This window comes from Pithys albifrons, chromosome 1, assembly GCF_047495875.1.
Source record: "Pithys albifrons albifrons isolate INPA30051 chromosome 1, PitAlb_v1, whole genome shotgun sequence".
In the NCBI taxonomy this organism is placed as follows: domain Eukaryota; kingdom Metazoa; phylum Chordata; class Aves; order Passeriformes; family Thamnophilidae; genus Pithys; species Pithys albifrons.
Window position 1 is genome coordinate 113,148,429 of NC_092458.1, and position 25,914 is coordinate 113,174,342.

Genomic DNA, 25,914 nt, shown 5'->3' on the forward strand with positions numbered 1-25,914 from the left:
ATGTCAGATCTCCAGAGCTGTTAGTGAACAGTTCACAACCACTCCATGAAGGATAAAAGCCTGGGAGAAGAAAAAAAGCAGATGCAGGCAGCAAGTCCATTGTAAGTGTATCTGTGATCTTCCTGAAAAAGTCCTAGGAGTACAAAAGGGGATCAGGTTAAGTGTGTACCTCGCACATTGCCAGATACTGACTCAGCACCAGAACTGGATGTTTGAAATCAGTGTCATAAACACAGGGACCTATGAGTCAGGAATGATTTTACCTCACAGGAAGTTAGACCATGGATGGATCTCTGGGACAGACGCAAAAATAGCTTCACACATTTATGTGGAGTCACATTTTTGCACAAATGTGTGAAAGAAATGCTCCTTGGGCACCATCAGGGATAATCAGATGACTCAAGGGCTAAATGTTCTCACAGCTTTTCCCTTTCAAGGACAATCTGTTGCACAGTCTCCGTTTCCTCTGCAAGGAGTGCCAGAACTGGAGGCTCTTGCTACTTTGGCTAGCAAGGGATCTGTCACAGGCACGGAGCTCTCACGTCTGCTCCAACCACGTGGTGCTACCAAGATGATGCTCTGGCCATGCAGCACAAGAGAGTCTGTGCCACTGATGGGCTGCTAACCAATGCTCTATTTCTAGCACCTCCTGTACCCCCATCTGTGGCAATGGTACCTGAAGGGAAGTTCTGGCCAGGTGGGGGTTGGTCTCTTCTCCCAGGCACTCAGCAATAGGACAAGGGGGCACGGGCTCAAGCTCTGCCAGGGGAAATTGAAGTTGGAGAGCAGAAAAAAATTCCTTCCAGAGAGAGTGCTCAGGCATTGGAGTGGCCTGCCCAGAGAGGGGGTGGATTCCCCATCCCTGGAGGTTTTTCGACTGAGATTGGCCGTGGCACTGAGTGCCATGATCTGGTAAAGGGACTGGAGTTGGACCAAGGTTGGACTTGATGATCTCGGAGGTCTTTTCCAACCCAATCAATTCTATAATTCTATGGTTGTAGCAGAACCACAAGCCAGGGTCTGGGGAGCTGAGGTTACTGCACAAGAGCAGCTGAGGTGCAGAGCCACACGTGGCTGCCAAGGCCTCGTGGGACAGAGCAGTGTTACCTTTGTGCTGGGGGAGAGCAGAGAGCCTGACACACAACCTCAACGAAACAGCACTGCCATTTCTGCTCTTGCAGTGATCCTGGCATGACATCAACCACCTCTGTATTGGCTCTCAGCATGGCCCAGCATCAGCTCTCTCAGATCTGAACCTAACACACTTTCCCAGTAAGTGACAGGCTTTTCTCTTTTTATCCCCAGATAAAACACACACCCAAGTGAAACGTACACCACATAAAGATGCTGAAGGATAAACAGACAAGATGACAGAGGAATGGGTGATTGAAGAGTGAAATGACCGAATACCTGGCATAATCTCCACAGCAAAACTGGGCAAGAGATCAGCAAGCAGCCCTGTTCTGCCTAGAAAAGACAGAAGGAGGAGAACAAGGAAAGAGGTTACTGCAAGAAAAACACACTCCCCAGCCCCTGTCTTAGCCTCCAGTTCCCTTCCTCATCAGCCCACTTGCACTCTTGTGTTATGTGAATTCCTATAACCACAGATGTCATCCTGCTCGATGCCTGGTGTCTGTCTCTGCACTTCTGCAATTTCTGAGTCCTTGCATTTTATCTTTATCAGCAGAGCTGGGGGGAAAGAATCTGGAACAGAGCTTCTTCAATCTAGGCACAAAATGACAAGAAAAAGGAGTCCCTTTAGCACAGTTACATGGTAACATCTTTCTGGAGGTACCCTGTACACATGCAAAAAGCTCCTGGAAACACACAACAGTCCTCAAACAGAAGGACTTCAGTTTACTTTTGAAATGTACTGATGTAGTTTTATGGATGTGAAACATCTTTAACCCAAGGCCATTGATAAATCAGCCACATGCAACCAAAAACCGTGGGTGGGGCTCTCTGTGTGGGGCTCTGCAAGTGCACAGACAACTCCAGGAAAGAAGCCTTGAAGCTTGACTATGCATATGTGCCAATTATTTGGAGATGCATGAGGAACTTGGTGAGACTGGGTGCTGAAGACCCAACTTCCAAGCAAACCAAAACAGCCAGAGGAGTATTCCTGTAGAGATTTGTGGACTCACTTTGCAAAAGGAAAAAAAAAAAAAAGGAAAGTCAACTTCAAAATTTAGAACCAAATATAAACAAACAAAATCCAAGCCCAAAGGCAGCCTGGTGCCTATTTGTTTTGGCATTGAGTGTCTGGGATATTTCCAATAGACAGCAAACATCCTGCCCAGTGTTCAGCTATAATTTACACACACCTGCATCGGCAGAACAGCCTTGCAGCTGTGCTGTGAACTCTTCTATGGAGCACCAGGGTCATGCTGGGATCTTTAAAGACATGCATAAGGTAGCAGAGCCGCACTCTGAAGAGGGACATACGTTGTGGGTGTAACATAACAGGCATAGCTGAGGGTAAGCCAATGCACATGTAGTAGAAAACTGCCTTTAACCTCCCCACAGACCCTTCAGGTCCTGCACTAAGCAGCACTCAGACACAATGATGCACTGGATCCCAAGTTCCTTGGCCTCTAGCCTGTCCTTGACGTGTATTGCAATCAAATTCCCACTCGCCGTTTTTTCTCAGTGCTTCAGCAGAGCCTCTGCAGAGATCAAAAATCCACAAGGAAACCTGCTGGAGCCATAATGAACATACCCTGAGTGCAGGCAGTGCTTTGCAGCCAGTTGCAACTCATCAAAGCTGACTAGTACTCACAGTAACGCCCATCATGATGAGGTGGTCCTGAACTCCTAGCAAAAGACAGCATGGTAATGCTTCACATAATTGTTCCCCATTTACCACTTTGAGAGAGGACTCTTGCCATCAGTCTGCTGCAGCATTTTCATCTACATTTACACAGTTCCATGACATTCTTTGCATTCTTTCTGCAAGGATCAAGTGTCCAAATCACTCGTGTCTAGCATGTTATGGGAACACGCTCATGTATGCCTTCTGCTCACAAAATATATGGACATGCACACAACATACCTGTGGCTTAAATCTTGGGTGCCACAGCTGGGCTCCAGACACATGCCTTGTTTGAGAGTGTCCCAGATTTACACTAGGTCTCTGTGAGTGTGTACATGAAGAGCACACACATGAACCACATGCACGCAGAACACATGGGCAGACATGAACAGGTAGCTTGCCTCCCATGTGTTATCATCTCTGCACAAGCTCACATGCAGGCCTAGTCTGAGGGCAGATACCAATGGATAAATAGCTGGAGGTATAGAACTAATTTAGGGATTGAATTCATGGTAACAAAGATAAGAGAGTGCTAGAATTAGGGTTTTGCTGAAGCTAAAAGAAATGTAAGAGAATAGTTAAGGGGTAATTAGTTCCCAATGTTTTTTCCCGCCTTTGGATGGGGGTGGAGGATCTTGGACAGGCAGGCGAACCAGGCTAGACTGGGAGTCCCCAATTCCCAGCCAATAGGAAGAGGGGGTAGGGACCTTTCAGCCGGGGAAAGGGTATAAAAAGTTCTGTTTCTTCTTGTTCTGGGTCTGTCTCCTAGGCCAGGGGGACACACCCGATTCAGCTGAATTTGGTAAATAAAAGTTTAGTTTTGCTTTGACGACTTTGTCCCCTCTACATTTTATTGGTAAAATGTGAGCATTTCTCACAGGGAGCAACATCTATAAAGGGCAAAAGTTCCTTCTCACATGGCCATCACCAAGTAGGTGCCTGCTTTAATTTGAACCTACCTGAAGAGCCTTGAACCCTGCTAGTGCTCGGTCTTATGGTACCTCCTTCTGATCCTCAAGAGGAACCACATGTCTTAGGGGGAAGAAGCATCCCTCAAAAAAAAACAATGCCTGAGAACTCGATGAAGTCTTATAAAGACAATCAAAATAGTTCCTCTGTGCTATCTACAAGCAGTCAAGTATGTTCCTACTAATCCAGAGCCACCAGCATGGATGCACAAAACCTGGGGGAACCCAAGGCAGCAGCAAAGCCCACCACAGCTCAGCCTGTGCTCTGCTGCCCTGACTATCCCAGCTAACAGCCAGCAAGCACAATTCTGCCTCTGGACTGCTGTGCTCCCTGCAGCTTTCCAGGGCTCTGCCCCCTCCCCACCCTGGGCTGAATTAATTCCCTGATAACCCTTCCCCACACCAGCCATTCAGGGAAGCCAACAGGCCCAGGCTGGTCGCGGTTGCCCCAGCAACAGGAGGCTCCTGCCATTGTCCCTTACTGAATGAGACTTTCCTCACTCTGCTGCTCCTGCCAGCAACAAGTGGAGCAAACCCCCCACCCTGGCTGCCAGTAGACACAGGGACAGGGCAGCTCCAGGAGGCAGGGGCTGCTGCTGGCTCTCACCTCCTGCCCTGTGCAAGCCTTGCCCACACATGGGTGCATCCCAAAGCCAGGTGGTGGCCGGCAGAGGAGATCCTGGGACAGCATCCAGGGTTTCCCTTTAGATTCATGGCCTGTAACACCAGCCAGGCCACAGTCACAGCACCCACAGCCAGTACCCATCCAGCTCTCCATGTCTGGGATGCTCCTTCTATGGGCATTAAGCTCACCTCACTTCTCTCTTGGTGATTTCTTTTCTTAAGGAAACTTTAAGTTGGAGGCTGGGGCTAAACAGCAATTGGTGGGGAGGACACACTTTACTAAAACCTCCTGCCAAGAGACCATCTGGCCACAGCACAGCACAGCAGCTCTGCCCAGCAGCAAAAGGGCTGCATGCACTCCAAGACATGGTTAGGCACCACTGCCGAGTCACAGCTCTGTGCTCCCACCCACAAGAGATACATGTCCTCTGCAAGCTCCCACCAGCAGACACCCCTAGGGGGAAAGAGGGAACAGACAATGGCCCCGTTTACCAGGGTTATCCCAGGTGACTGTGTCAGAGCAAAGGAGCTTGTCCTCATTCCAGAAGGGATCTGGGACATGTGCTGTCTCTATTCCCACCATGCTGCTGTCAGGCTTTACCTGCCCAAAGTGGCCTCTCACCAGGCACCTCACATGCCCCAGGCCCCAGCCAGCCTTGCAGTGCCACGGAGCCCACAAGCACCCCATCTGCTCTGGCAGAGCACAGCAGTGGAGCACAGGAGGAGGAATGGGAGAGGAAAAGCTGAGGGGATGCAGAGCAGCTCCAGGAGGTGCAGAGACACAGCAGAGGCGAGCGAGGACAGGTGTTAATACACAGGAGGCAGGCAGGCGACAGAGCAGGAGAGCAAATAGCAGCAGATCAGGGAAGACCTGGAGTCAAGCAGACAATTAGCAGAGAGTCTGCAGAGAAGAGACACAAAAATAATTAGGGTAAGTGGTGCAGCTGAAAAGAAATGATGGCATGAATAAAGTAGGCGCAGGTGCAGTAAGCAACATGGCAATTGGATAAATATGGGAACATGGTAAATACTGGCAATTGCATAAATGTGATAAATATTGGGTAACATGGGAATAACTGTTGGAACTGTTTTCCTGTTTCAAAGCTGCTTCTGCAGCACTACCTGCTGCAGTAGAACCACGGGACGCAGCAGCTACAGAGGGAACTATTTCCTTCTCAGTAGTGGAAAAATGTGCCAAGCCATGCCACAGCAAGAGGCCCTTGGCACGGAACACTGCCCTGAAGGGAGGCTGGAAAGCACAGAAGAGGAAGTGTGGCCCTTGTAAATCAGATACTTTTCCAAGGAGGCTGCTGTGAGATTTATTGGGTGAGCATGGCTCTGCAGTGAGTTCCTCTGTGCTCCCTCTGCTTGGAGTAAACTTTATTCTTTCTTCCCATCTTTCTCTTCAATTGGAGGGAGAAACAGCAGCAGTCCCTTTTGGAGATCAAAGTTTTAGCAGGCAACAAAGACCTCCAAGGAGGCTGTTGCCATGGCTACCTTAGTAACTGAGGTCTTTTAATCACACCAGTCTGCTTTGTGAGCAGCGTGTGGCTGTCGCTGGCAAATAAGGAGGAAAAGAGGGGTAAAAAACCGTGGCAACAAGTAGCACTTCTAAACCTTGTGAAATAAATAACTACGAGTAGACTGGCCTAGGACTAGGGGGACTGGAACCAGCTTACAAAGGCAGCAGCAGAGTGGTCTGGGGCAGTAGAGCAGTGCCTAATGAGGACAGAATAAGCACTCTGGGGATAGGACAACACGGACAGCCTTTCTGGTATCAACATTTTTTCTGGATTTTTAAGTGGTAGGCTCCTGTGCCAATCACTTCCTTTGCCTGCTGGCACCACCCACCTTTGGTCCCGACAGTGCAGCTCAAGGTCGGCAAGCCCTCTTGGTGAAGTTGCTTATAGGCATCTCCCCAACTGAGATCTGGCCGTCTCATCCCCAACACATGGCCCACAGCACCCTCATCTCTGCCAACTCCTGTGCCTCAGCACTGGCTCGGATGCTACTGGCAGCTTTTCAGCAAATCAGAGCAAAATCCTAAAACCAACATCTTGTACGTGAAAATTTTGCCAAGAACTTTTTAATCTCCAAAATCATGTCAACTTTTATAACACAGTCTCTCCTGGCACAGAAGAGACTCTAAACCTGGCTATATTTATACCAGCTATTGAGTCACTTTGCTGAGTAAGGACTGCCTTATTAGCATTGCACACCATACACACAAGTCCCAGTAGAAATTTATCCTCTCTGAAAGCCAACATGTCTCTATTAGCACATTAATTACAGTATAATGTGTTCACTATGTATCTACATTCTTTCCTACCTGTAGGTGTTAAGACTTGATAAATTTTGGGTTTAGCCTCTATAGATGTTGGCTGGTGATACGAAGTACCAAAGATGTCAGATTATCCTTGTTCAGTGCTAACTGTCTTCGGAAATTAACAAAAACCTCAAGTTCTAATTGTTGTTACTTAAAGCATAACAATGGAAGAAGCTGAACGTTCTCAAAGATTTATCTGGGGAACTCCAGGACACTGTCAGCCTGACTTTAGTGCCTGGAAAAGCTATGGAACAGATTATCTCAAGTACAATCACATGGCAGGTACAGGACAACCAGAGGACCAAATCCAGCCAGCCATGGGTTTAGAAAAGGCAGATCCTCTCTGACCAACCTTGTAGACAGGTGGTAGTCAGACAGCCTCTTCTCCCAGGCAACTAGCAACAGGACAAAAGGAAATGGCCTTGAGCTGTGCCAAAGGAGGTTCAGGCTGGACACCAGGAAGAATTTATTCACTGGAAGGATGGTCAGGCATTAGAACAGGCTACCCATGGAAGTGGTGGAGTCAACATCCCTGGAGGTGTTCTAAAAATGGATGTGGCACTTAGTGCTATGATTTAGGTTGACAAATTGGTGTTTTGTCCAAGATTGGACTTGATGATCTTGGAGGTCTTTTCCAACCAGTGATTCTGTGATTAATTATACAATAATATTTCACTAAGATATAGTTTATGTAGTATTTGCTGCCCAATTGAAGATAAAAAAACCCCACAGGCAAGAGCTTTCTAGCAAAGCAGAGAGATCACTAACCAAAGTTATCAAACTGGAATTACTGAAGCCCTTTCCTGCCTTTCCCAAGAACTTGACAGGTCCCTGGAAATGACGCCACTGTTTCATGAAAGCATGTCTAAGCTATGTAAAATCTCAGAATGTAAACACTGACAAGCTTGCACAGACCTACACATCCCAGAGTACCCAGCTGTGCCTAGAGCTGTACCAGCCTGGCAAGGAGCAGTGTAGCAGCTTCCACAGGGCCCTGCACCTCGCTGGAAAATTCTGGCTCTTGGGAAGTCTCACTGGGTTACATGCAAACCTGAGATTAGCTCGGTTGGTTAAAACTTGGTTGTAAAATGCCAGGGTCATGGGTTCAATCCCCTGTGTGGGCCATTGACTTAAGAGTTGGACTCAATGATCCTTGTGGGTCCCATCCAACTCAGAATAGTCTGTGAGTCTGTGATCATTCTGAATCCCATGCAATTCAGTTGGACAGCTTTCTGGTGTGAGATGGTCACATGAAGGATGAGGTATCTGCTAACACTGCCCTGTACTTCCAGTCTGAAGGTTACTCCAGGCACCCTGTACCCACTGCACTGGCACACATGCAGTTCCCTTCTGAAAGGCTGCAATGAATTACTCTGCCAAGCCCACTGACATTCTCATATAAAAAACAGTACACAGAGGCTACCACTAACAATATGATTAATAGCACTGTCTGTGTTTCAAGAAGCAGGACATTAGCTGCCAGCTACTGTGACAGAAATGTACTTTTTTAAATGTAGGATTCAGCCTTTTAGATGCAATCATATTAGTTGAAAAAAATAAAAATGTACCAAGTTGCAAATGGATTCACTATCCCAGCTATAATGTCAGCAAAGGTTCTGCATTTCTAGTAAAACCCCTAAGTGCAGAGAGCAGCACTGGACGCCTGCTGTTGAATTGCTACTCTCTGTACTAGTCCAGTCATGCTGCAGCAGAAGCAGAGTGCACACAGCTTCCAGCATGCTCCACTCCATTTGGAGATTCCAAACACCACTAAAATACACAAGTATCACAAAAATCACAGAATCATTCAGGTTGGAAAAGGGCTCTTAAGATCATCAAGTCCAACCTGTGACTGAACACCATCATATCATCTATGGCACTGAGAGCTACATCCAGTCTTTCCTTAAATACCTTCAGGGACTGTGACTCCACCACTTCCCAGGGCAGCCCATTCCAATGTTTAACAACCCTTTCTGTCAAGAAATTTCCTCTGATGTCCAAACTGAAACCCTCTGGTGCAGCTTTAGGCCATATCCTCTTGTCCTGTCACTTATTGCCTGGGAGAAGAGATCGACCCCCACCTTGCTACAACCTCCTTTCTCAAGTACTTGCAGAGAGCAATCAGGTCTAAAGTATGTATTTTATATATAATAAATGTGTAATAGTCCTTTTCATTTCAATTTTCTCTTTACTCTATGGGATGTTCACTACCAGTCAATCTCTTCTTGTGTTTCTGAGGCACAGAGGTTACTCTCCCTCTTCCCTCACTTCCACTGATTCCATCAGAGAGATCTGAAGTCCCTGACTAAGCAAAAGCTACTGCATGGTCTTCTCAGCAAAGCAGATAATAAGCACATGCCTAACACAGGTATGCTTTACAAATCCTATCAGTTATGCTGAGCAAAAATGGATATAAATGAATGCTTTTATGCTCTTCTGAAATAGGCCTGAAATGAAGACAGCACACAGGATTCTCTGATGCCACCAGGAGCTGACCAGAGCTCTGTGTGACAACATGGCACATCCAGGTGACAAAACCCAACATGCAATGCCATCATGCCCCAGGCTGACTGGCTACTTAAAAGTTCACTGGTAGTCTCAGTGACTGCTTGCCTAAGACAAAGGAAATACTGTAACTTGCTCAGGTTTGGGATTTTGCTCCAAATTGTGATAAAGCAGCTTTTAAAGGTACAATTCACTGTACAAAAGCGGGACCCTCCATTTTTATTTAAACAAATTTCCATTAATTTATCAATGCTGTTAGCCATCTGCCATTTTTGCCTCTCAGATCTTTCACAGTTTCTATGTGCTTGTTAAACTGCCCTGTCCAGCAGCATCTTTCTCTACCTTAAATGTTCTGATATTTCTGTCACCCTAAATGATAATGTGACAATTGCTCCACTCAAAATTCTAATTTATGCTTAAATCGTGCAGCAACCCCAAAATAAGCAAATATCTGAAAGACCACTGACAGTAGGGAGCAAACAGCAACGTGCTGTGGGAACCACAGTGTCTGTCACACACAGTCCCTCCACTGCTCCAACCTCTCTAACAGGAAATCTGGGTTCCACCCAAAGAGCAGCAACCAGCTACACAGCAAACAAAACCCTTTTACCACACATCCCCTACGACTGTGGAATCACTCCAATCTACATCCAGATCTCAGAGTCTCCCTCCAAGCAGTGGGATGGAATAAAAAATGCCCCAGAAAGTGCCAGAGTATTAAGAAATGCTATTTTCACCACTGGCTGCTTTACACTTTAGCGATCAAGGGGGAGAGAGAAAGGAAACAAAGTAACTGCAAAGGCAGAAAGAAAAGATTAAAAGGTGGGAAGGGGGAGGCAAGGCAGGGAGGGAAGTAACCCTGGAACTGCACCAAAACCTGGAATGTTGCCTCCATACACACCACCCAGGAAAAGAAACATTCACAAGCTGCGCCTAACAGCATGAGGAAGAACAAAGTATGCCCACAACAAGTCTGCTTCAGGCTGCTGCCAAACCTGGCACGAGTGCTGCACACAGAGCAAGGTCAGACCCACAGGCTGAAAAGAACAGCACATGTGGTCGAGGGTAAAACAGCCTAAACTACTTGTTTCCTCCCAACATAACCACAACAAACTGGGAACAGGGACATCAAGACAGCTCCAGAGGAGAGGATTTCTATGTTTTCTCCCCATTTACTCTTCTGTGCACACCTAAAAACAGATTCTTCCTGTTACCATGGCACTACTTCATCACTGGTGACTGAGTACAGCTGTAGATACACAAGAGGAAGACACCAAATCCTGGACAGGAAGGCGCAAAAGGGACAAAAATTCAGCAGCTCATCACCACACAGCCACAGACAGGTCCTCTGGAGAGGATATGAAACAGCTACCACTGCCATCTGGCAGAGGTAACATCACCTGAACTCACACAGGTCAGTCCTGGGTCTCGTACTAACTGGCATATGATACACAGCCACACTGAGATTTAGACAGGCAAACGATACTGTTTTCTGGAGGCACCAGGCTGACTTTCCACTTTCTGACTTTCCACTCCTGTTGTCCACTGCTTGACTGACCTCTGAAGAAGGGGTGAGGAGAGGTGATGGCACTGTTACAGTCACTCACCCGTTCAATCTGGTTTATCTTGTGATGGTAACCACAGCTCCAAATATAAATGCCAATTAAACTCTGAGCAGAAGAGCAAGGGCACTTGACAGACACGTTCAATCACATGCCTCCACGTATCACCTACACACTACTGACCCAAGCTCCTTAACATCTCCTTCACAGGATGTGTACAATCTATAGACCCAAGAACTATGCAAACATGCTGACCAGATGAACATTGGTATCAGCAGGTCTTAAAGAGAGTTGGTAAAAACTTGTTTTACTCTCCTGACGTATCTATGGTTCAATTACTACATCTGGCTCAAAGCACATCAAAGAATGTCCCTGAAAGGCCCACTCCACTCTGCTTTGCTCCTCTTGATGGGATGGGTGCTTTTCTGACCTTTACAATGAGCTGGATCATGGAAGCCATACTGAAGGCTAGCGCTGCAAATAGGGAAGAAACTGGTCCTGCTGACCACGCTGCCCAAGGGAGCTTAACACAAACAGAGCCAAGCACACACACCACAGAGTGGGGAGGTCCTTTCACTGGCAGCACCAGCTCAGACCTGATTAGGGTGACTGTGAAACTGCACCTCTAACTGGACAAGTATTATTAGGCAGACAAAAGAATCTCCCAAACAGACACACCTAACACAGTCCTTCTTGACATCCTCACAGGTCAGGAGAGTGGGATGAAGGAAATGTTAAAAGACAGCAAAAAACAGAGGATTTGATGTCTTCAGGTGTTTATTTTTAAAAGACTCTGTCTCAAGTGTTCATTTTGCTGCAAGTTTATTGCTTTGTGCTTTAAAAACAAAGGTTCTGACTTTCCACAGCCCTGCACTTTCTACAGTCACTTATGCCCATGTAATGTGTGAGCAGTGTGGGTGTAAACACTACTATTCTGGTTTGGTAGCATTTGCCACCCACTTTGCCTAGGTGTGAACGATTGCACAAGGTGCAAGGCAATGGTGAAGGTGCTGTGGAGACTGTTTTACACAGCTCTTACACCCATAGTAATATGGTGCACAGATTTGCAGAGAGAGCAAGAGGGCAGGGAGGGGGGATACATCAGGTGTCTGCTGGGAAAGGAATCTGACAGGAGGGCTCACCAAGCACAAGCAGCTCCACCGATTCTTCATTCTTGCCCTCCACGTCATCCGGTGTGATAATAAGGCAGTAATAGAGGCCACTGTCTCCCCACATCAACTTCCCAATCTGCAGGTCTGCATCTGGAAGGCAAAAAAGAAAAGTCATGCTTTCTGTACAACACTTACAGGCAGAATGAAGTGTTGAAAGCACTGTGTTGACCTCTGTGCCTCAAATCCATTTAATTTCCTTACTAAGAAAAGGAGTTAACCTTATCTTGAATATCACGGTATTCAGGAAAAAATCAAGAGGCTCAGGCACTCAGCAATAGGACAAGGGGGCACAGGCTCAAGCTCTGCCAGGGGAAATTGAAGTTGGAGAGCAGAAAAAAATTCTTTCCAGAGAGAGCAATCAGGCATTGGAATGGGCTGCCCAGAGAGGGGGTGGATTCATCATTCCTGGAGGTTTTTCAACTGAGATTGGCCGTGGCCCTGAGTGCCATGATCTGGTAAAGGGACTGGAGTTGGACCAAGGGTTAGACTTGATGATCTCAGAGGTCTTTTCCAACCCAATCCATTCTATGATTCTATGATTTTCAAGACTTTCAGCAGCAGGTGGGAAGACAGATAATGCTGCAGAGGCAACTCACGGTGCATGTGCCAAGAGCAGAAGGGGTAACTAATGTCACTCTCTGTCCTTCCCATCACCTGTGGCCCGGAGTCCCAAACCATTCACATCACGGAAAAAGGGCTTAGACATTGTCTCCCCTACAGCACCTCAGTCATCTGCCAAAGAGGCTACACAGAGACAAGGGAAAACACTCCTCCTTGCTGAGGCTGATCACACGCTCTCCACTCCAAGGAGTCTCCACTTCTGCATAGGAGCCCTCCTGAGTCAAGAAGAAACCTTGCGCTTTGTAGGGAGACAAGGTTTCTCATGCAGCCTTCCAGACCAAAATGTATCAGGACCCTGACAGCCCTCATCTCCACCCAACATGATTTCACCCCACAGAAATCTCTTCTTTCATACTGCCCAAGGCTGTGTGGGTTTAGATTCATTGCAGGGTAAGCCAAAATCTAGGAATGAGTAAACATGAGGTGCAGGAGAATTTGGGGATTTTTGGAACTGGGAAAAAAAATCTGAAATTGGTAAAGAAGAAAAACCTAGACTTGGAGACAGAAGTGGTATCTCTCTTGCTGGCACCCCTTTCTTATGGAAAATCTATATACAGAGCAATATACAGAAGCCAGAAATAAAAACATCCCACTTCATCAAAGGGGGAAAAAAGAATACTGTATCTGAGTTGGAGATCTACATGGAGCCAAATAAAAGGAAGTGCCAAAGGAAATTACCTTTGGGTCTGAGGTTGGTTGCCTGAATCTTGAATATCTGACATACAATACCTCCCATCCCGCAGCCTTTTCTAAGGGAGTTAACTGGACAATTATTGCCAAACTCCAGCATCCCAAATTGCTAAGGGTCCACTGCAGCCCCCACACCAACCACCACAGGGCAGGAGAGTTACCGTGGACAATGCTGACGTCTCTTTCCTTATAGAAGTCCCCTATAGTGATGGCAGATCCTTGCTTGGAGGCCACAACACGGACTGTCCTTCTGCTGTCCACACAGTCCAGGTAGGGATCCCAGTCCAGGTTCCTCTTGCTCATTGTTTGTAACCCCGAAGTCACCATACCCAAAGCTTCTCCCATCCGATCCTGGCAGTAAGATTTGTACCTCCACTGCACCACAGCTGGTTGGGTGGAAGAAGTAGAGAAATGGCAGCGAAGCAGAGCAGGCTGGAACAACATGGCCACCTTCTTCTTCTCAGGCACAGTGACCTGCAACCCTTCCACCTCAGCTAGAAGACAAAAATATGAGTATCATATGCCTTGGCACTGCTTGAAGAGGGAGCTACCGCATTTTACCACAGCATCGTTCTCCCCACATATATAAAACTGTCCATCTGTTTCAGGTGCCAGGGTGCAATATTGCTCAGTGTATGTAAGCATTGGTGTTGGCAGCAAAAGTAAATTTGCTTTCCTCATAGCCTACAGCCACAAATAAAAATACAGCATGATGGGGCTGAAGGCTCAAATGTGGCATCTTTATACTGTAAAGGCCCTAACACGGTGGTGTGATGATTCACAGCTTCTGAGGCAGGTTCATAGATAAGGAAGAGGTATTTTAGGGATGGCCATGCTTGACTTCTACAGCAGGTCAGCCAAGGAGTCAGATCCCAAGTTCATAACAACCCCACTGCAGAATAAGTCACCTCCCTCCCAATTTCAGCAGCATCACACTTCCTCTTTGTAAGTCAAGCAACACACAGTGCCTGGCCCAGCCTGTTGTGCACTGGTGCCCAGTTACTGCTGCCTGCTCTGCCAAACTCTAGAGATGCACGAAGGAGTGGATCCAAATCAGACAGCTCATCCCAGGGCTGGCAAGTAGCACTGAGAGAAACTGCTCCGTGTGGGAGGTGTGGAGAAAAATGGCCCAAACACTCAAGTTTTTCACATTCCCAGGGAAGAGAGGGATCTCAGCATATAATGTTTATCTACCAGCTGACAGGAGAGCTGGAGAGAGAGTTGTATGAAAGTCTCAGAGAAGACACATGGGACTGCTGTCACATCCCTGTGTGGCTTAGGGAGAAGTCAAGAGTCAGTGAGCAATGTCAGCAGAGAGCCCGTGGGAGAGTGAGGTGCTCCATCTACACACAGGGGAAAGGTCAAAGCCTCCCCCACATGCCCTCATTGCTTCCCTCCCTGTGCTGCAGGCAGCAGTGACTGAGAGCCCTTACGCAACACCAGAGAAAAGGCAACCACAACCTGTATTGAAAATAACAGTGGATCCCTACATCCTGTTAACACACACCCCAGAGCAGTGTACAGTGAAAAAGAGCACAAGACACAAGGAAACATTCAAGAGAACAGAGCAGAAGAGAAAGTGTACACAACATCTGGAGAAGGCCTGATGGACTTAGGGAAGCTTAGGAGGAATGAGAGACTCAGGACATCCTGATGTCAGGAAGCAGTAGAAGAGAAGGGAAAATACCAAGAAAGAAAGCAGAGTAAGGATAAAGTATCTGGGTAAGTATAGGAAGCAGAAGAATGACAATCATGAGAGCTTACATTCAGCTGGAACAAGCTGAGAAGGTGTCTCAGACCAGGTCAAAATCATTTCAAAGGATTGGAGTCGCAAGAGTTTAAGAAATTATGTAGAGAGGGAGAGGAAAAGGAGTCAGCAAAAATAACCCACCCACTCCAGAAAATAGAGATGAAAAGGAGATGGAAGCTGGCCAAAGAAAATGAAATGACAGGAGGTATCTTTAGAATGGGGGAAAAAGGCATAGACTGAAGCACTGGAGCTTGAAGCAGACAGAGAGCAATAAATGCATCAACAGTATGACAACAGCAAGCATAAAGAGACAAGGTCAAGCTGGAGACAGCTGCAGACCTGAAAAGCAAAAGCAAGCAGAGATTGCACAACCACGATTCAGAACCAAAGGAAAGTGAAGAGGTTGGAACAACAGTGAATATTAAATTCAACAAGTTATTAATGTCCAACCTACAAATCACAACGAAGTCTATAAATACCAGCCAGGGGATAAAAACACAGAATGGACAGAATCTAGAGCAAAGCTTATTTGAGGCAAGCAGGATGGTCCTTGATACTAACAATGAGTTACTGATCTAGGCAGGATTTGACCCTGGGGACTTTTATGCAAGGGCCTGAAGTGCACACGGGTGCTGTGGTGTTTAAATGCTGTATTATGCATATAATGCATGCATGACACCAGGGATATGGTGCTTGTGCCACATGGAAGCTGCACAAGTGACACTAATTTTGGCAGAAGTGCTCAGACCCAAATCCAAATGCTGCAGTGTGGGTGTTCTCCAGAGCACCACCAGACACAGCTGAGGTGTCCCAAGGAGAAGCAGGGCCGTGAGGCAAATCCCGTACTTTCCCAAGGCACAGGCAAAGAGATAATTCAGGAAGGGGACACTGGGACGTTTCTGCCAGGGCTCCTTTTCCCAGGGACCAAACACAGGGGCCACGGGGTGCTGAGGCAACGTCACCACTTGCTTCTCAAGGGGAACCAAGTGGTGATGTCTCATTCTCTCCTCTCCAGAGATTTGTGCTTTCTGGGTTGCTGTGAATGCACAAGACACGACAAACACCTGGAAAACAAATGGGTCCAGGTCAGACCTGTGCCTGACCCCTCAGGGTCTGAGGCCAAAGCCAGCATGTGACATGAGCTGATCAAGTGACTCATCACGTTACCTCAGCTTGAGGGATAAAAGTGACACACTGAATATTTAAATCTTTCCCTTGTGAACCAAGTACACTGCTTAGTAAACACTGCGCTTTCAGCTAACCATGCACTGTAACCCTCCTTCCCTGTTAATGAGATTAATGAGTTTGGCAAGCCAGGGACTGCTTTAATAAATGATTAGCTGAGCTTTAGCAAATTCTCATCTGACTAACTTTCCCCACCCTACCCCCATGTGAATGTCTGTATCAAGAAAAGAAAAGCAGCTTTTGGGAAAACAGAGGAATTCTTTTTCTACATGTTTCTTTTTCTTCTCAATTCTTTTTCCAGCCTCTTGGAGATGTACAGAAAATTAACTGGCACTTTCTATATCCTATCCCAAGCTCTGTATTAACTTCTGAAGTATTATTTCGGGATTCTTTCCAGGAATAGCATTTAAGAGCAACACAGTGCCTCAGACTGAGAAACTGAAGCAGTGGAAACTTTAGATCTATTTAAGTCAAATTATATATAATTACATATGGCTGAACTGGGAAATCATACACCTGTTATTTCCTCTGCCAAAAAAAAAGATTGGAATTGATCCATGTAAAACATCACTGCTGTAACAGTGTCCATCAAAAAGGCCAACAGGATGTCTGACTGTCTGAAGACATGATGGTACCACCTTTACACTGATCAGTTATGTCCATGCATGGGAATTACAGTGGTCTGCTTAGGACTTTCTCACCTTCAAGAAGAAACTGTGACCTCAAAAATCTTCAAGGGACTAGGCAAGATAAGAAAAGCCTCAGACATACCACAGGGCAGAACTCCAGGGTTTTAATGCAGCAGAGAAAACAGGAATGAAATAAATGAAAAACTGAAAAATTATGACAAGCTTAGTGACAGCACTGTGGTAGCTTTGACTAGTTTAATACAAGTAGGTCTTAAAAGAAACTGAATTGTGTTGTGTTGTGTTTTGATTAATGCAGACAAGAGCAAGATTAACCTTTACTTCAAAATCATCACGGAAATGCAGTTCCTGCACCCCAAAGAAGCAACTTGTTCATTTCAAATTTCACAATGTTTGAAATTTCCCAAGGAAAAAAATCTAGCTCATGGGAGTACGTAACCATTTTGCTTTCCTTCCTTCTTGCTGTGCTAAACCCCTAGGAAAAAGTGTGAAAATATTAATAAAGTGAATCTTAAAAACACAGGTATCCTTACTCTTAGAAAATAAAAAGAACCCCTGATTTTGTGTGTCTGTACATATGTATATACACACTCCCAGAGAAAGAGCTTAAAAATAATCACACTTCAGAAATATAATTGTACAGGATCTGTTTCAATTGGCAATGTGCATTTGTCTCCCTTCTCTGATTCTTTTCCTGAACTATCCTCAGATTATGCATTCAAACTATGCAATCAACACTACACACAAGCTATCACTAATACATTTCACTGGTGATTAAAGCAAATTCCAGGAAGTGATTACAGAGGGGATATTTGTACGGGTGCGTTTGAGCCTTGTGAGTCTGAGCTCCATAAGCACTTTCCTTCCCCGAGCAAAAGAGAGAAAACAACTGAGAGGTGATGATGAGGCTTTTGCTTTGCCCTTGCCCTCCAGAGAAGCCTATGACTCCCTGAGGTGAAATGAATCTCAGGGTGATTTACCTTCACTACACAGCCTTAAGTTAGCCTCTATTAACAGAATCATAGAATGCTTTGGGGTTGGAGAGGACCTTAAAGATCATTTAGTCAGAATAAAATTGATCTAAAGCACCAATCCCTGTTAACGGCAAAGCCAAGCACTGTAGTTCAGCCTAACTGGTCTCAGGCTGCATCCTTCTGGCATACAAGATTTGAGCCCAAGAGAAGGCAGCACAAATTATTCTTTAGGTCAGCATGGGTCTCCTTATCTGTGCATGCACCTCATCTCTTTCTTTGCTATTATTTGCCTCACATTACCGCTTGCCTGAGGTAGCGCAGTTGATGCTATGAAGCTACAGAAATTATATCCCCCCAATTTCACATACCTTTTATTTTGTGGCATTAGGCCTTAAAACAGTTACCTCAGGAAAACTACTCTTAGACTATACCTAAGGGCTTTAGCAGAAAAGCATAAATTCATTGCTAAGGGACAGTGCCCTTAGGGTATAGTTTGTAACACTTCCTGGAACAAAATAAACTGTTGGGCAAAAGAATCTTTGTTTTTTGCACCTTGGCTACTATGCATAATTTATTTAGAAGTGCCCTTTCCCCCACTTCTGAATACAGGCACACCATCCATACCTTCAAATGTGGATCAAACCTGAATCAGGAAGTGCAAGATCTGGAACTTCAAGACCAGACAGTCAGATGATAAACAGATGTGTAAACTGATGAATGGAGCCAGTGGGATCACTGAGATTGTTTTGCACAGATTCTTGCCTACTCATGCTGGACCAAATCCAACCCATGCAAGTTATCATCAAAAGCCATCACCATCAGATTGTGTGGAGAGCCTTTGGGAAATGAACTGAATGTCTTGGCCTGGTTCCTATCAGACTTCTGTTCTTAGCTATGTGACCATTCATTGCCAACTATTTTGGAGGCAAGAAACCCATGTCTGAACAGGTCAGCTGCAACTGAGGTGAAAGCATGGTTCTGTTTTTTACAGCTCCATAGCAAAACCAAGAATTTCAGCTCTCTGACTGCTTAACCTGGAAAGGGAAAAACTCAAAGTATCTGCAGAAAAGCATGGCCTTGCATACTCAGCACTCACAGCACAGAACCTCAATAAAAAAAGTCCCAATCCATGTAGGACAGTCCAGGCTGTGCAAACTGACTGCAGTACACATTGGAATATTCCATGTTCTTCCCCATTCTCTGTGGTGCTGTTCCCCAAGTACCCCATGCTCCTGACTTTGGTCTCTCTTCACCAAATTCCTTGTGCTCATTACACTCCCTCATGACCTGCCCCTTTCAAACATTCAGAAGTCACCCTGGATGTTCTCAGGTGAATTATCTCAGCTCTGGCCACCGGACCAAATCCACCCTGTCTTACTACTGTCTGAAAGCTGTAACAATCATCAGATGTCTCACGATTTACAGTGTTGGTTCAGAATCCCAGAATTCATTCTCAGAACTACCACTCAGCAACTGATCACCATCAGAAGCCTGAGAAAAAAAGTAAGAGAAATGGGAAGTGTCTCTCCAAGCTTCATAACACCCGTCCTTGGGATAGCACTGGGGTTTCTACTGGTGCCAGTCCCACTCCAGGTGACCTCACAGGAATAGAAAGCAAGAAAAATGTGAGATTTCTTCCCAGTTATGCTACATGTATGTGCCGTGAAGCCAGGCCAGGGAAGTGAGATGAACGCTTTGAATCAAGACAGATGAAACAGTCCATCCATTTCCCTTCCTTCCCAAGAAGTGTGCTCAGCTGGCCAGGAAACAGCAAAGCACAACAGTGCTCCAGCATGCCCTCTAACCCTGCTCTCCTGAACTGTGCCTGAAGTAGCAGAGGTAGTAAATCTACCTGCCCCTTTGTACTGCAGTGGCTCTTCTGCACAGGGAGAGTAAACAGGGACCAAGACCTAAATTACTGGTGTAAAATTACTTAAGAGGGAGAAAAGACCCCATTTTAATATGGACGGTCTTCTAACAGTAATCTTTACAAGCTTAGATCAAGTTGTGAGGTGGAAAAATACTGCTCTGCTTGTTCTGTACATAAAACTGGAGCTCTTTCTCCAGTGCAACACTTCTCTCTAGTTTTCAGTGCATTAGAAATTACAGCATTATTAAGAAAAATGGTAAGAATCAGGAGAGGATTCATTCCAGAATCAAGCTGCACTTGGTAGTTCATGAGAACCAGCTTTACACAGGGACTTGAGGATACTTGGCAAATTGTTATCTTCTTTTTATAGAATGAGAACACAGTGCCACACATACCCTAACCTGTGTGACCTCACAGGAAGGAATAAAGGACAATCTGCTCTTCATCCATTTGCTGTTGTTATTAAAACACCAGCTTTAGAAACGTGGGAGAGCAGGACAAGATGAGAAGCCCAACCAAATCCACTGTATCTCATGCAGGATTTTTTGAATTTGCAGTTAGAACTCACAATGCGCAAAACCAAACAAAAGATAAATGTAAGAGCCAAACATTAAAGACAAACAAAGGACAGAGAGGAATTACTGCTGGGAGGAAAGGAACTGCAAGTGCTGATTAGAAATTTCTCAGCCCACCCCGAGGAGGGAGGAGGGGAGAGAAGGGGACGAGAGGCTTCTCTTTCTTGCTCCCTTTTGTCTCCCTGCTTCCTCCTCTTTATCTTGCACTCTTGTCTCCTACCCTGGCCCCTCCACCTCCCAGCCCCCACCTCTCTTTCTGAGAGCAGAGTGTACCACTCAGGGTGGATTACTCCTTACCTTGATGCAGACCTTTCATTCCTTTGCACAGTCACTGGGGAGAGGAAAATCTTGAACCCATGTTTGCTAGCCCCTCTTCCCTTTCTGTGCACACACACACATGCTCACAGTCACACACCTTGGTTTATTTGCTTTCTGTCAGCCATGAGAAAGGACAGCAGCACCTGATTTATGGCTGGAGGGGAGCAGGCAGGCACCGGCTGCCTCCATCTCTCATCACACAGCTGTGGGTAACCTGTTGCCTGCCGGAAGCCTGTGCCCACTGGCTCTCGAAAGCACCAGCAGCACGCAGTCCAGCCTCAAAACCCCAGGGCTAGAGGAAACTGGAAGGTCTTCCTGCTGCAGCGGCACCTCTCTCTCTCTGCATTGACCCTGCATGCTCCAAACAGCCGTTGCTGCCAGGAATAGTGAACTACCTTCAGCAGAGTGAGAGAAGTGACAACAGCCCAGTCTTTTAGCTTGATGGAAAAGTCCTGATCTATCCACACACATCCAGATAAAGAAACTCTTTAAAAAGAGGGAGGAATGTAAAGTCACGTTTATCTACACCTTGTACTCCTTTACCAGTCCCTGGATACTATTTTATCAGCACGCTACTATGGCTAGTGGGAACAGCGGAGTGGTAGCTGTGGCACTCCAGACCAACTCGGTGAAGCAGGATACATTTGCAAGCAGTTAAATGGTAGGGAGGGAGGGAGGATGAGCTGGAAGCTGCTGAAGCCCCAGATGAAGCCGTGAAACCCTGGAAGGGAGCAGTAGGCAGGCACTGGTGTTGAAGATGACTCAGAGTGAAAAAGCAAGGAAAGAGGTGGGTGGGTGGTGGGAGAGAGGTGTTATGACTAAAAGCCGAATTTACTGCTTGTGAATCCTAAATTTGAATAAGAAGAGGGAAGAGGCTGTCTTCTTTGTGGGCTACATCGGTGGCGGTGGGAAATATATGCCACTGAAACCAAGTGTGTCTGCTTCTTCTTTCAGCCTGTAACCAGACTGCCTGGCTAAGTCATTCTGCTGCAGCTTTTCCTAAAGCCTGCTGTTCCTGCCTGTGCCTGGATGCTGCACCGGCTCGCAGGAGCCAGATCTTGTCCCTCAGAGTCCTCCTCGATTCCCGGTTGCCTCATTTTGTTTTAATCCCTACCTCCTCTTTTTCTCGCTGTCCAGCTCTCAGACCCAGCCCCTTTCCAACTTGTTCCCCTGCCCTCTCCCCCTCTCTGCTCTTCTCTCCGGCTTCCCTCCCCCTGGCTTAGGGAGGGAGAACTTGCCCGACCTCTTCGGGACCCGGCTAGGAAAGAGGTGGTGGGCGGGCTGGGCTGGGGGGGGACAATCCCGTCCTGCGGTCACAAAGGGCTGGTGGGCACAACTGCACCGTCACGGGGAGGGCCCCCTGGAATTCGGCCCCCCTGGAGGCTGGGGCAGCGGCAAGCGAGCCCCCTCCTCTCACACCTCTGTTAAGGCGGCACGTACGGTCAGGACACCGGTAAAGCAGTTCCTGCAATTGTTCCTGGCCCGGCATGGGCGGGAGGGGGGAGCCGAAGGTTTGTCGCCATCCCTCCTGCACCTCGGCCAAGGACACTCCGGCCCCCCCTGCCGCTTTCCAGCTGCCTTCCCGGGCCAGCTCCCACCTTCCCGCCGCGGGCGCGCTGCTCTCCCCGCAGCCCCGCGGACAACAGTGGCCCCCGCGTCCCCCGCACCACGCGGAGTGGAGCTTGGGGGCCCCTCGCACCTGCCCCCAAGCCCCTCGGACCTTCCCCCGCGACCCCCGGACCACACGGAGTGAAGCGCCGGGGGCCCCTCGCACCTGCTCCCGCGCCCCCCGGACCACGCGGAGGGAAGCGCCGGGGGCCCTTCGGACCTGCCCCCGCGCCCCCCGGACCACGCGGAGTGGAGCGTCGGGAGCCCCTCGGACCTGCCCCGGCGACCCCCGGGCGGGCAGGAGGAGCCGCTGCCTCCCCCCATCCCCGACTCCCTCCGCGAAGTCTCCGCAAACTGCACCGCGGGACACCCCCGAGCAGCCCCCAAACCCACGGCGGCTCCTCCTGCCGCTGCCCTCCCGCAGCATCTCCCCACAGTCCCCATTCTCGCCCTAGAGAACACCGCGGAGCCCGGCGGGCTGGCGCACAGCCACGGGCACGTCGGGGCGCCGCAGCCCGCGGCCCTACCTGCGAGCCACAGCAGGACGATCCATCCCAGGACGTGCCCATCCATCTTCCCAGTGGTCCAGGCGGCGCGGGAGGCAGGGAGAGGCGCGGGGGCGGCCTCGCTCGGGCAGCCGCCTCCCCGCAGCGCCGGCCGGGCTGGCGGAGCGGCCGGGCCGCGTGGCTGCGCCCCGCTCAGCACCGCTCCGCTCCTCCCCCGCGGCCGGCTGCGCTCGGGCGGGGGGACGCGGCTTCCCGAAACTGCTTCCCTCCCTCCCTCCTCCCTCCGGCAAAGCCGCGTTTCGGTTGCCAGGTGCCGTTCCTCAATCCCGGCACGTTCCTCCGCGACTCCTTCAGCCCCCCCAGGCATCCCCCCCGCTGCTTAGCGGGGTTCTCACAACTTCTCTAGAAGCGCTCAGAAATGTCCCCGCCGATAATCTGTCCTCCCCAAATTAACCAAAGGTGTACCTTGGGAAATAAGTGTAGACGGTTCCGGTTCGAAATTTCCCTGGGGTTTCCACTTCCAGCATGGGCATTGCAACTAATTACTGTAATTTTCAGATTAAAATGGGCTGTAATTTTAGATGAGAAAGAGGTGTTGCGACTGTTAACAAAGGGCAGTGAGTTGTGGGGTGTTAAGTTTTCATGACAACCTAATACTGTAAGGGGATAGATTTTTTTTTTTGTGAGGAGGGGGACAGCCAACTAGAACTACAGCTAAAAATGACATTTTAGAATACGGATGTTGCTTGTAAATTAAATGGTCCTGGCCAAAAGTGAACCCACATGGATACACAAGCACCATACTTAAAATTTTAAAGTTTCTGTGAAAACTTAATAAGTCAGTGGAATTATTCATAAGCCTAGAGGTGGCTAAAATAACATCATGCTTCCTTTGGTGGCTCAGCACCAGGGAGAAGCACCTTCCAACACGACAGTGACCACTCACAGCATCCAGCACAGCTTCCCTTTTGTGTTGGTCACCCTCAGGCATTTTTCTTGCAGAGGCTTGGCTGGAGTTTGTAACCAAAGCTGGGATGATGCAGATATCAGTGGTACACACGGGAGATGGGAGTAGTCTTCATCTCATCTGGAATCTGCCAAAGAACATAAATTATTCTGATTTTCAAAACACAAAACATTCAGCATGTCCTGCTGCTAAAAGGGTGCACGGGGATGCCTGCAGTAAAACTGTACAAGCTTTTTTCTTCCTAGCAGGTATTTTCCAGTTGCTTGTAGATTCTTCATCATTTTGCCTTTCAGACCGAACTTCTCTACAGGCAAGATAAGCTTATTTTAAAAAGTGGGAAACAGATCAATAATTTCCGAGTGAAAAAGCATGTTTGCTATAATAAAAGATGTGTTGAAACATCCTTGGTTGTTTTTAAACAGATGTAGTCCCTCTGTTAGCATAGTTAAAGTGGAATTAAGCAAGGAGACAATCCCTAGGCAGCTGATATGTTTTAAGTGTTTTATTCTGAGCTATTAAATGTTATATAAAAATATTTTTCACATGGAAGTGTATTTTTATTCAACATTACTCTAAAAATAATACACAACCACCCCAATCAGTGTTCTGATGTTCCTCTGACCTGATATGTGATGAGTTTAACTGTTTTGCAGTACTAGCTAAAAGACACTATTAAGAACTAAGCCCCTGTTACACCAAATCGTGTATATGTGCAACAACCCAAGTGTTGTTCTCCCTCAGCACAGTGATCTGACCCCCCATTGCCTTTGTGCACACTCGCAGGTGGAAGACAAAGTAGAAACTCCCATTAGGGCTGCAACTTCAGGCTCCAGAAATACTTGTGGTTCCACAAATCTCAGGTGGATCCTTTGCATCAGCTGAGGGCTGCCTCACCGTTGTTATGTATCTGTCGGATGTAATCCATGAAGGTTTGCATGGGCTGAATTGAGAACCTAAAACATGAATATAAAGCTTTTTTTCTCTCCCTCCCTCAATCATTTTTCCTGATAACCCTCAAATTTCAAGTGAAATCCTGGTTTGTTGCCTTTTTGTAACGCAATTGCCCAGGAGTCTGATCCAGAGTTTCCTGAGACAATGTTGATGTTGATGTTGATATTATCTCATCTGTTTAACACTGGGAGCAGCACAGTCCCTTATGTGTCACTATTGTTAGCTACTCCTAGAGGGGTTTTTGTTATTTGGGTTTTTTTAATCTACTCCAGCTTTTGCAAATAAGTTTGGCATACATCAGTGGTACTAAACTTTTGACTCACGACAAAGGAAGGAAAGATTTTCAATACAAGGAAGCACCATTGTTTTCCATGTAACGTTGGATTTATATCTGCTTTGAAAATCTCATAAACTCACTGTATGGTCCTTTTTCATTTATTGTGAGCTGTCATTTGTATATATCCACATGTGATGGATGCCCAAGTCTGGAATAGATGTTCCAGATCTCTGTAGACCTTTGATCTGATTGCAACATCTGAGCTGGCTTAATAGTTAATGTTGGGATGTTGTCTTTCCTTTGAGGCAGTTCTTGGAGACAGAAAGCTGTATGACTGCAGTTAGCCCCAGTTCACCTTCAAACGGTGGGTAAATTCCTATGCAATTAGCCAGATGGCTTCAAGCCACAGCCCAGCAGGGATTCTCTGTCCCTTGAAAAACAACACACTGGTAGACTTAAACCTCCAGCTCCTTCAGTAACTTGCCCATGCTTGTCCTGCATAATTTAGCCCCAAACTGAATCTCAAGAATACCACACCTCAGCGCTGTTTGGTGTTGCTGATACCGTGATTCCATCTGAAAGAGTTCTCTAAACAACAGGATCGTGAACAAATTCTGTTGAACAATAGGAAAACGAACAATAGGGAAACGCACAATAGGGACACAAACTGACTTTTTATTCATGCTGTAGCAGCTGCTGGCTTTTTCTCTCCTTGCCAAGTACTTCATTCCTCCCTCCCTCCTTTCATCTTCCAGTACCAGTCTTTTGTGGTCATTTCCTCTGTTGATAAGCAGAGTCAGCTTTTTAACTTACCACTATGTGGAATGATTTACACCAGCACCTGACTCAGAATGACCCACCTCGGAAACATCCTTGAAAACTCACTATGCTTCATGAAGATTTTCGTGCCATTCAGCCCCCTGGATTTCCGTTGTAGAAATTTCCATAGAAACAGTGATTTCACCAGCGTTCTGGGATGTCATACTAGATTCAGCCATTAGACACT

At 47.1% G+C, this 25,914-nt stretch overlaps 1 protein-coding gene across 6 annotated transcripts in view; it reads right to left on the reverse strand.

Moving 5' to 3' along the window:
• Positions 1 to 23,102, reverse strand: part of ILDR2 (immunoglobulin like domain containing receptor 2) — a 42,024-nt gene extending 18,922 nt beyond the window's left edge. For 3 of the 6 annotated variants that reach the window (XM_071563905.1, XM_071563896.1, XM_071563889.1), the window contains exons 1-4: positions 22,735 to 23,102; positions 13,442 to 13,774; positions 11,940 to 12,059; positions 1,411 to 1,467 (exon numbers count right to left, since the gene is read on the reverse strand). In XM_071563905.1, the coding sequence (XP_071420006.1) occupies positions 1,411 to 1,467; positions 11,940 to 12,059; positions 13,442 to 13,774; positions 22,735 to 23,080 (856 nt within the window). In that variant the 5' untranslated portion in view covers positions 23,081 to 23,102. The remainder of the gene's footprint in view (positions 1 to 1,410; positions 1,468 to 11,939; positions 12,060 to 13,441; positions 13,775 to 22,734) is intronic. The other 3 variants (XM_071563932.1, XM_071563925.1, XM_071563915.1) reach the window with 1 other exon arrangement.
• Between the last annotated feature and the right edge of the window lie 2,812 nt (positions 23,103 to 25,914).